General features: G+C 40.7%; 1 protein-coding gene across 1 annotated transcript in view; it reads left to right on the top strand.

Annotated features, from left to right (window-relative positions):
• Positions 1–12,148, top strand: part of PACRG (parkin coregulated) — a 528,342-nt gene that overhangs the window by 256,536 nt on the left and 259,658 nt on the right. Inside the window, exon 3 of the mRNA XM_005894853.2 lies at positions 8,711–8,882. Coding sequence (XP_005894915.2) covers positions 8,711–8,882 — 172 coding nt within the window. The remainder of the gene's footprint in view (positions 1–8,710; positions 8,883–12,148) is intronic.

Below are 12,148 nucleotides of genomic sequence, written 5' to 3' on the forward strand. Positions count from 1 at the left end.
TTTCTCCTGTATCACACTTATTATATGTTTTACTGTACCTTTATTTTCCATCTTTTTCTGACATTATATTTTGAGTATACCTCTTATAAACAAATTTGTAGCTGAAGTATATTTTCCCTCTCTTTAGAATCTTTTAACTAGAGAATGTAATCTGTTTACATTTACTATGATTATTTATCTACTTGGATTCATCCCACATATTTTCTTCTCTTCATGTTTTCTCGTGGAGGCAGCTGGGATGTTCAGTCAGCCTTCTGTAATGTTAATAGAGCTTTATGCTAAAGCTGAAACTCCAGTACTTTGGCCACCTCATGTGAAGAGTTGACTCATTGGAAAAGACCCTGATGCTGGGAGGGATTGGGGGCAGGAGGAGAAGGGGACGCCAGAGGATGAGATGGCTGGATGGCATCACTGACTCGATGGACATGAGTCTGAGTGAACTCCAGGAGTTGGTGATGGACAGGGAGGCCTGGCGTGCTGCGATTCATGGGGTCGCAAAGAGTCGGACACGACTGAGTGACTGAACTGAACTGAACTGATGCTCTTGCTTTTGAAAGTTAATTTTATTTCTATTCTTTCCATGTGTATCTTTGCACTTTAATATGCTGAATTAAGTCTAAGGTTAATCATTTTATCCTCATCCCTGTCAATGCAAAGGCCTTACTCTGAGGCAGGTCACTTTTCTCTCATCATCTTTATTTCTCCCTCCTAGTGTCTGCAGATCCACCTTTAAATCACTGTAATTAATGATTTTTGTATTTTTATAGTCAGTGTTTATTTAGTCTTGTCAGTGTTTTTTAAAAATGTACACTATTATCTCTTCCATCTCTTCTTTGTCCTCAGTTCACTCCAGTGTTTAATAAATTCTATCCTTTGGTTGAAGGGATAACCCTTGGGTTAAAATAACAGCAACAACAAAATCCAAACAAACAACAACAAACCTTTCGGTCTGTGTCTTGGCCAAATACATTTAATTTGGTTTTATTTTTAAATGGTGATTTAGCTGAGTACTGTGTTCAAGATTAACAATTACTGAAACCTTTCAGCACATTGAAACATTCTTACTCTGCCTCTTGGCTTCTATTTCATTAGTAAGACATGTAAGTTAAGTCTAATTTCAGTCCTTTATCTATGATCTGCCTTTTTTTACCCTGCCTCCTGGCCTCTATTTTATTAGTTAGACATGTAATTTAAGTCTAATTTCAGTCCTTTATCTATAATCTGCCTTTTGTTTCTAGGTGCTTTTAAATCTTTTCCTTGACTTTGGAGTTTTATAGTTTTTATCAAAAAGGTGTCTAGACATGCATGTTCCATCTGAAAATTCACACTTTTATTTGATTTTGAATGAGTCTCCACCATTATGGCTCCAAACCCCCCTTTCTCCATACTCCATCCTCTGAAGTCCCATGAGTCAAATGTGGGAGCATCTTGAGTTGGGATTTATCTGTACCTTTTCCATTGCCTCACCCCTGTGCTAATTCTGTGTTGGCCCCTCAGTTCTGTGATCCAGACCCCTATTCTCTTTTAATCTGGAACCAGTCTATTCTTCAAACTGCTATTGAATTTTAAGGTTAATGATAGTATATATTTTCTGTTAAGCAAATATTAACACTTCCGCAATTTGCTTTTATCTGAGCCCAGAAGTTTCCTTTCCATGGTCTGAAAACATTTTTTTCCCCCTTAATTCCTTGACTTCTTTGGTTAATTGCTTAATTCCTTTGGGTTTCTGTTTCTCAAGTGAAGTTTTTCCCAGCAAGAGCTTTGTCAAACATTAAACTTCTTATTTCCACAAATTTGTGGAAAGAGTTTCTGGTCCGCTTTTCACAAGTGAGACAGCACTTAAAGGGTTCCAGTGAGTGCAGGAGTTTCAGCCTAACTCCCTTCTCTTGCCAAATGCTCTCTTTTCCTAACTCTTGAGATTTTAAAAGCTCATTCTCAGTCTTATGATGTGATCTGTGTCTGATACAACCTAGGGTCGGACACTATCATCTCTGTGACTCTGGTTTTTGTCTTTAGCATCTGAGGGTTTCCTAACTTCAACTTCAAATACAACACATTTTGGGTTTTTTTAGACTTTATAACAGTGTAGGGATCCACATTATCCATCCTGTGTGAAATTTCCTTTTTAACACTAAAGAACATTTTTCACGTTAAAAGTCTTACTTTTTTAATCATGTACTAATACAGGATTTTAGCTATATATTTGGTATCATTGAGAAAATGTAGTGAAAGCATTAGTCACTCAGCTGTCTCTGACTCTTTGTGACCCCATGGACTGTAGACTGCCAACTCCTCCATCCGTGGGATTCTCCAGGCAGGAATAGTGGAGTGGTTGCCATTGCTTTCTCCAGGAGATCTTCCCAACCCAGAGATCGAACCCAGCTTCTGCATTGCAGGCGGATTCTTTACCATCTGAGCCACCAGGGGTTCTTCGTCACAAACACATCCACACACATTTGAAAAAGAGAAGTGCGTCTGAGTTTGAAATATGTTATGTCTATCATCTGTGTTAGTTGCTCAGTCATGTCGAACTCTTTGTGACCCCATGGACTGTAGCCCGCCTGGCCCCTCTGTCCATGGGATTCTCCAGGCAAGAAGACTGGAGTGGGTTGCCATTTACTTCTCCAATATCGTCTGTAAACAATGCTTATTTGTAAGATCTCTTGTAGCAGTTTAACAGTTGCCTTTAGGCTTGAAAATAGTAAGGTAAATCTTTATGTTAGAAATGTCATAAGAAGTCTAGATGAGGTCATAATACATTAATAGATAAGTACACCTTTTCAGATTTTTGTGATTCTAAGCAAGATTCTCGGTTATTACCATAGGACTCGTAATAACAGATACTATTAATGATACTTCATTTGCTAATTGAAGCAAGGGTATGGAAAGTGTAAGAGTAAGTTTTTGATTTGAGTTTTTTTTTTTTTTAATGAGACTCATGACCTCATTGGTTTTCTGATCTTTCAGTGCAGCATTACTTCCTTGCATATTTGTTATGAAGATAAAAAAGAAAAGCATATTTGATAGCAGAGGTGAAGTTAGAATTGTAGTGCTTTTGACTAAAGGTCACTGTAAGATTTAGGGATCAACTTGTAGGTTCTATGTGATCTTTAAAAAGTTATAAAACATGAATTTAAAAGAGAGAAATTCTGTGAGTAAAATACTTGATATTTCTCGACGTAATATCCAAGCTGTCATCAATCAATATTTTACCATGAAATTTTATCTGATATGTTCAAAACAGCCCTTGTTCTTTGTCTCATTTCAAACGGCTTTCTTTGAATTCTAGAGTTCTTGAATAAACTTTCAAGAAAAATTCCCAAATTTTATAGTAGTTTGAAAGTTACTATTTTTACAGTAATAGTAAAGAAACATAAATTATAATTTATCTGTTATGAAGAAGTTATCTTAAAAGAAAACTAATTTATATAACTGAAAAAGGTTTACTGCTTCATGAATGGTAAAAATTATCTTTTGTAAGTTTAAATGAATAAAAGAAGCCAGCAATTTAAAAGACCTCTAAAGGATAGTAGTTGTCATGTGGCAAATATACATGCAAAGATATATAAGAGATCTACTAATTTATGTCTAGTTTGTTTTAATCTTGCATTATTCTCAATATCTAGATATTTTAGAAAGATCTTGTGTTGTTCCAACATATTAATTATAGAGCCACATTAATATGTTTGTTTCTGATGATACTGTGAAAAACAGAAACTTTTCCTTCTAAAGTTTTAAAGGTAAACAGAACAGCATATTATTAAACCCTAAATGATTTCTAGTGAAATGAGAAGCAGCGAGAACCCTGTGCTGATTGTCTATTAAAATACTCACAAAGTTGCTGAAATAGAAATAATCGCTGCAGTCTTAATGGAGGAAACCTGGCATTTTATTTGTAGGATACCTAAGGGTATAGAAATGTACGTGCTTCCTCGCGTCACAGGGTCAGCGGTGGACACCAGCGCCTCCGTGCACTCTGCCGTGGTTCCCACCCTCAGCTCCAGATATAGTCATTCATCATCTAGCCTTTGTTCCGCAGCTGAGTATGCTTCTCAAAGAGTTAACCCAGAGGACAGATTCAAAAGGTCAGAATTAAAATTCAAACACTTGCTTACTGAGTATTCACCTATTATGTGCCAAACACCCTTCTAGGCAATGACAAGCCCCCCACACAACGGAACTTAAGAAACTGCGATGAATAAATGATAAAAGCCACACAAAAAAATCAAGCAGAGCAGTAGGCAGTGGTAAGAGGGCCTCGGTGAACTGAAATCTGGATGAAAGGGAGTGGTCAGCGACTGAGAGGTCTGGAAAGGAAGGGAAGGGTGCATTCAGAGAGTGTCTCTAGGAGGAAGGAGAGGGGAAAGAAAGGCATCATCTGTCCAGGGAACAGAGCTGCAGAAGGGCGGTGTGGAGGGACGGGAACAACCGGTCAGGGAGGCCCTGGCGGCGCCTCGGTCAGGACTACAGCAGGTCAAGACCCACATGTGCAGAGAAAGGAAGCAGGAAGGAAAAGCCCAAAGAGAAGATTAATTAGAGGCTGTTGCAGTAATCCAGGTAAGGAAGGTTGGTGGCTTAGGCTAAGCGGGTAGTAAATAAAACAGTGGAGAAGTGAGTGAACTAAGCATCTGTTTGGAGATAGAATCAATCTACCTTCTGATGGATTGGATGCAGAATTTGAAGGAAGGAAATCAAGGATGAACCCCAATGATAAGGGCACGCTGTCAGGAGGCCTGGGGAAGGCATCGTCACGAGATCAACTGTGCCATGCTGATGAGAGCCGCAAAGGGACCGGAGCACTGGGCAGAGTGAAGGTCACCAGGGACCTGGGTAAAAGTAAGAGCAGCGAAGCCGTAGGGAAGTGGGTTGAAGCGAGAAGGAGAGTAAAGAAGCACAGACACCTTTATTGTGGAAAACAGTGTGACGGTTGTGTGGTAATGAGAAGGAACTCTTCAGATAAAAAGAAAAATACAGTAGAGCCAAGTCAGATACATCATTTCAAACCAAAAGAAATACACAGAGTTCCTGATTGCAAATGGAATGTAAGAATGTTTCCTAAGGCCTAGGCCAAATTCATCGACGGCAACAATGTTCTAATGATAAAGAAGAAACCTTAGAAGATATGTAAACAGGAAAGAAAGTTATGTGTAAAAAATCACCCTGTGGCAAGTAGCAACATGTCTAGAGTTTTAAGAAGTTTCCATCCTCAAAACAGGATGGCAAGTTGTTATTGCATTATTAAGACAATAGATCTTAGTGAAATAGACAGGCCAAATAATTGATAAACAGGCCAGAAGAAGAACTTCCAAGAGGAGAATTTCTGATATGAAGGTACTGCTGGGATCAATGTGCTCAAAGTGAAGTCGCTCAGTCGTGTCCGACTCTTTGTGACCCCAGGGACTGTAGCCTGCCAGGTTTCTCTGTCCATGGGATTTTTCAGGCAAGAGTGGGGTGCCATTGCCTTCTCCAGGGGATGTTCCCGACCCAGGGATCGAACCCGGGTCTCCCACATTGCAGGCAGACTGTGTACCATCCGTGCTAAGAGGAGTTAAAGACGTGGAGATCATCATTTTCTTCCTCAATCTCTCTCAGCCTTTCACTCAGGGTTGCTGTCTTTCAGATGCTCTCTTTTCTTTTCTTTCCCTATCCCTTCTCCCTTTGCTTTTCTTTCTTTTTTAAAACTTTCGAAATCATGTGCATCCTTGAAATTTGTCATTTGAATATGCAATGTAAAACAGGAGAGGAAAAAAACAAATGCAACTATGAGGTACTTAGAAAAGATGCTCTTAAAATACAGGGAATTCTTCTCATCGCTCTGCTGCAGCTTGATGGTGACTTAAATGGGAAGGAAATCCAAAAAAGAAGGGATACATGTATACGTATGGCGGATTCACTTTGCTGGCGTATTCAGTAGAAACTACACAGCGTGCTGAAGCAACTGGGCTCCAATAAAAAATCTAAATAGAATAAAAATAAAAGCTTATCATCAACCCCATATATATATAATATATATTTATATATAATGCTACATGTTATATAAGTATAATATCACAGGAGGAAGAAAGTAAAAGGATAGAAAAAGGTATAGTAAACTAGCAATAGCAAAATTATTATTTAATTAGACTAAGACAAACTGCATTAATAATGATAAAGAAGACAGAGACAAGAGGATAAAGGGAGATTATAATAATGCTGAACTTTGATACACAAAGCCCAAGAAGTAGTATCATGTCCTGCAGCCAGCCTGCTCGCGTTTGGATCCCAGTTCTATCGCTAACTAGCTGCAAACCTTAGGCAAGTTATTAAGCCTCTCTGTGCCTCAGTTTCCTCGTATTGAAAATTGAGATGCCAATCCCACCTACCTCGTACAGCTGTTGGTCCTCCCAGCCAGCTCAGTGGTAAAAAATTGACCCTCAGTGCAGGAGACGTGGGAGACAAGTTCGGTCCCTGGGTCAGGCAGATCCCCTGGAGGAGGAAATGGCTACTCACTCCAGTATTCTTGCCTTGAGAATCCCATGGACGGAGGAGCCTGGAGGGCTACAGTCCAGGGGATCGCAAAGAGTCAGACGTGACTGAGAGACAGAGCATGTTATGAGGATTAAGTGAACTAATACACGTAAGTATTCACAGTAGTGTCTGGTACCATAAAATGACATTTTTATTGGTGCTATTGTTGATGTTGGAGTCGTTGCTCCAAATCATAAAAAAAAAAAAAAAAATCAACAAAATTCCAAGGAAAAATGGGCATGTCAGTTATCTTAGTAGGGTATTTTTAACTCACTTCAATAAGATAAATACATTTTTTAAATGTTAGAGAAAGCTGTAACATAGATGCAATGAAATATTTATACAGGCTATTTTATGTTTAAAGACATCACACACCAAAATGTAAATAAAACAGTCCATATAACGAAACTACAAAATTGAAAGGAAAAAGTAAGTGAAAAGTAACATTCAGAGATCAAAAATTAAGACGACAGACATTAACCAGACATATTAAAATACAAAGTCTTAGCTCATACTAAAGTACAAAATGTAATGATTTGCTCCTTTATAAGAGATATGTAAAAAGCAACAATGGGGTTTAAAAAGACTTAGCAAAAAATTAAAAAAATATAGTACAGGTGACACATTATAAAATTAGGTTACAGGTAAAACTGTAGACAACAACACTGTACTTTTTGGAGCTGAATGATGCATTGATTTTTTTTAATTGTGAAAAACAGCACTCTAAAATATTTTCAAATACACAAAAATCCTTGAGAAGTTTAGTATACAAATACAAACTTCATTAACTTTGACTATGAATAAAGCAAATTTTACAATCTTCCAAGCAATACCAAGTAAAATTTACATCTGTATATACCTCCATTTAGGATTTATTTTCCAAGCCCTACTTCCAAAAGGACATGAACATTCAAATCTTGAGTGCTTACTTCCTTGGTTAGCCGGGTAATTCACGAGCAGTCTGGAGACAGACCTCCCACTTGGGAAATTTGAGAACTTTTGATTCACCCAGACTCACGGTAAGCACTCAGAAGTGTGGAGGAGTTATCTGTTATTCACACCAGGGGCAGGCAGGATAGACACTCCAGAATTCTGGGCAAGAACTGGAGGCTCTGAAAACTTCCTAATGTAAAAGGGTTTCTCTGAGGTCCTGATGGAATCCTCACTTACTTACAGTGATAATTGGAAGCTGGGTGTTTTCATAAGGACTTGGAAACTGGGGAAATTTGCACCTCTTCGTGGGAACACTGCATCCTTTGCCTGTAGGTGTGTTATACCCACAATCCTAGTCTATTGGCGTCTGTCCATCCGTGATCTCACCACCCCGTCTGTCACCTGCGGTACTAAGTCGGGTCACGGATACGCCACGCAGTAGATCAAATCTACGCGTGAACGGCTCCCAGCGCACCATCTCTTTTCTCTCTTCTGGAACTTTTGTTCCCGTTCCTTTTGGTGCTTGATACAACTGCAAAGGTCTGGACAGGAGGTCATGTAGACATTATTGAGAGTGAAGTATATAGAGGTGGAAAAGAGATATATCTCTGCCCCCAGAAGAAACAGAGGGGAGATTTGGAATATTTTAATTTCCATGTGTCAATGGTCTATTTAAGTTCAGCCCCATGTCTGTCTTGCCCATTTTTTCTCGAAGGCCCCAACATTCTTCTTGACATCCAGCTCCAGGAGACGTCCATGAGATCATATTTTACCCCTCACTTTCATATTTTCCAGGTCCTGAAAAGACATATCTCATAAGATATATTAATGTGCAATTAGATTCTTGTTTTTAGAAATTCAGATGCTAATCTCTTTCTTCTCAGCTGTTTTTTCCCCCCATTTTAAATCTTTTCAGTATATATACCATGGACTTCTTGAACCCCTTTTCAGTATTGCCTTTGTGCCAAATGGTGAAAAAAAATTAACCTAGGACCCCCCCTCCCCCGCAAAATACTAAAATGCTCCCAATGTAGATGATGATTTTAATCTGGTAAGATTTAAATAGTGATGATTTTAACCTCATTTCTAGATTACAGACAGGGCAGCATACTTCCAGTCATTAGATGAGCTGGTTAAGAAAACCTTCCTGAAGTTCTGACGACCTTACTTCTCCTAAGTTGGTGACAGCTTCTCAGCTGGCCCAGCCACGCTTTGCCTGACTTTTGTTTTCACATGACTTTTTTTTTTTTCTCTCTCTCTCTCCTTTCAGGTAGAAATTGAGAAGCTGGATTACCATCATTATCTGCCTCTGTTTTTTGATGGGCTCTGTGAAATGACATTTCCCTATGAGTTTTTCGCTCGGCAAGGAATCCACGACATGCTGGAACACGGGGGGAACAAGATTCTTCCTGTCATTCCACAGCTCATTATCCCGATAAAAAGTAAGTGAACAGGTGAAAAAAAGTATCATTCAGTTTATATGCTGCCACTTACTGACAACTCGCTAATTAAGCAATAAAACCCAACAGACTGAGGTTTATCCCCAGGTTTTGCAGGAATTTTTATAAACCGACTTTCAGGGCCAGAAACTCCAGATCTCCTAACGTGTCCCATCAGGGTTCCTCAAGTCCCAGTGGCCAGGCCCGGCCCCCGCAGGCCCCTCGGCTGCCGACCTGCCCGACTGCGGATACTCCAGCTTTTGGCAGTGCTGCTGAGTGAAAGCAGGGGTCGGTGCCCCTGAGCAGCTCAGGGGCAGAGGAAAGCCCACCCCTGCCCAGCCAGGGCTGCCCCAGGCATTTCACCCACTGGATCTGGGCCTGGCCGCCCCATGGCACACGGAATGAGCAAGTCCATGCTTCCCCACCCCTAGTTCCACTCACTCGCGGCTCCAGGATGGACCGCTGCCCAGGTTGATGGGCAGGATGCCTGCCTGGTCTCCTGGATACAGGGCACCCCTCACCCCCTCACTGTCTCAGGCGTAAGTCTTGCCGTGTGGTTTGACAGAAACAAGAACAAGATAGTTCAGGACAGGGTCGTTTATTTCCCACAGTCTGGATTACTTAATCTGACCCATGGCCACTGTTTTATTGATTTCACTAAAGTGGCATTAGAATTCCCTATTTGGGGGCAGTGCTTCCATCACTGCTTAAATCAAGTCAGCTTAAAAACTTGCTCTCGTGTCTTTCTCTAAGAGATCCGTGACTGACCACTCCCAATTTCCACCAATACATAGAAAGTGAAGCCAAACAAGAGGGCAGTGCGGCCTGCTGTGGACGCAGTGCGGACGGAAGAACCACTCTCCAAAAGAAAGCGTTAGTCACTCTGTTGCATCTGACTCTTTGCAGCCCCATGGACTGTAACCCGCCAGGCTCCTCTGTCCATGGGATTCTTCAGGCAAGAATACTGGAGTGGGTTGCCGTTCCCTTCTCCAGGGGATCTTCCCAGTCCAGGGATTGAATCCAGTCTCCCACATCGCAGGCAGATTCTTTACTGTCTGAGCCAACTTTATTAAAAACCAATTTTCGTTTCCACCCATGCATCAGCTGAGTGAAGGGGCTGATCTTTAAAGGCCTTCTGGAAGGATATATAATCCTGAGTTATATTGAAACCTTTTCCAGAAGTGATTTATTCTTTCCAACAAGTCATGATTTTTAAATATGTTAAATCCTAGTTGAAATGCTTCTTCTAAAAATGATGTACCAGTTTCATTGATAAACACAAAAGGCCCAGAACATTCTACCCAGGAACTATCTTGAAAGTACATTATCCTTTTCTCCTGCACCCATCAGAACGGCTGCAATTTACAAAATCTGTTCTTTCTTGACAATAAACTGTTCACGTTGGGATCTCTGCCTCCTCAGCAGTCTCCTCCTCATAGCCCTGATGAAAACGCTGAAGGGCAGAAAGAGAGTTTCTAAGTAATACTTTGATTATACCATTTACAAATAAAACATCCCAAAATAGCATATTGTAGGCCAAGGTGAAAGGATTTTCAATCTTGTTTGATCTAAGTGTTTTGAAAATACTTCAGTGAGTTAAGAGAGAAGTGGTGTGTTCTAAGTACATGGCCACACCCTAGAGGTCATTTACTGATGAGTGAAAACTTGAAGAACGCAGTAAACGCGACCTGTCAGGGAACAGTCACTTTCAGCGGTAGAGAATCCACCTGCCAACACACTCGAGACTCAGGTTCCATCCCTGGGTCGGGAAGATCCCCTCGAGGTGGAAATGGCAACTTGTTCCAGTATTCTTGCCTGGAGAATCCAATGGACAGAGGTGCCCAGCGGGCTCACAGTCCATGGGGTTTCAAGCAGTTAGACACAAGTTAGCCACCAAACAACAGCACGTAACTATTAATATGCATGGATTTGATCATTCAAGGTTCCAGAAGCAATGAAAATCTATCTCAGGAGATATCCTTGTTTGCCATCCTGGGCTTCTGCTATTACACACTGACCCTGAAATCTCACTCAGCTTGCTTCTTCTCAATTTGTCCGCTTCACTGAAAGGCAGACTTCTCTCAGCAAAGAACAGTGACTAACTATGCAAGGTCACGCACGGTTCCAGCACAGTGTGAAAAGCATTACGTACGTAAGCTACATGTTTCAGGTTGAACCCTGGAAGGAAGCTCGTTGAACCAGAGGCAGGCTGATGCACCTAACTGGCGTAACTTATCACGGCCGTATGTACCTTATTTTCAGACCACACTACTAGGAAGATTTTGACTCATTCCAGGGGCAAAAGTTAACCTTACCACCACCATCAGCTAGAAGTTCTTTAACAGCTTTTCTTGAATTCTAATTCAGAGATAATGAATATTTCTGAAGGCAAAGCAAAATATATAAACTCCCTGTGAAGCTGTAAATGGGATTACCTGCCTATGTATTTCTAGAAACTGGGGTTTATTTCAACTAAATAAAAGGTTGATAATACTGTAAAGAGAAATGGACACATTCAGTGTCTCTACGATTTCTAATATAGAAAGGGATAAGAAGACATTTCACTGTCTTCTTTTTTTCTTGGCTCAAGACCCCAAGTGGATCAAGTAATAACAGGAACAGTGGACATTCCCTTAATACCTTGCTCCCTTTATGATGCTTTATGGCATCACTATGGGTGTTCCCCTTCCCCCTCTCATTGTCTCTTTTCTACCTTCTTGAGTTATTCTGGGTCAAAAAGTACAAAAAAAATCCCCAGTATAGACTATTTGGTGTTGGCAATGGAGCATTGATTGCTGAAAGCAACATCAAAACGTCATAGGCAAGGATAAAGTGGGAGGGACTCTGAGCAATCCAGACTGTGCACTGTAGACTTCCGTACACTCCACCCAGTGAAGAGAACATAAATCCATCCGAATCCAGCAGAGCAATCCCAGGAAGAAGTCACTGGAAACTTTGCCTCGCGAATGCGGAAGGGGATTCCCCTAGCAGTGGGGGACCAGGAAGCTCCAAGACCAACCTGCAGACTCAGCGTTGAGAACTCTCTCTCTTCAACCAAAGCAAGAACAGTAACAATAACCCAGCCGCACGGGGGCCATTCAAAACAAGTTGCTACACACGGGGAAGAAAATATGAATTATCACAGGAAAAAAAACAATACCTCAACAGCATTTTGTCTAGGATCCAGAAGAAACTTGTACAAATATGTTTGACATCCTCAGGATTCAGGAAGATAAGGGAGAAATTCACAAGAGGAGGCCAGACTTACA

The sequence above is a fragment of the Bos mutus genome, chromosome 9 (genome assembly GCF_027580195.1).
Source record: "Bos mutus isolate GX-2022 chromosome 9, NWIPB_WYAK_1.1, whole genome shotgun sequence".
Taxonomy (NCBI): domain Eukaryota; kingdom Metazoa; phylum Chordata; class Mammalia; order Artiodactyla; family Bovidae; genus Bos; species Bos mutus.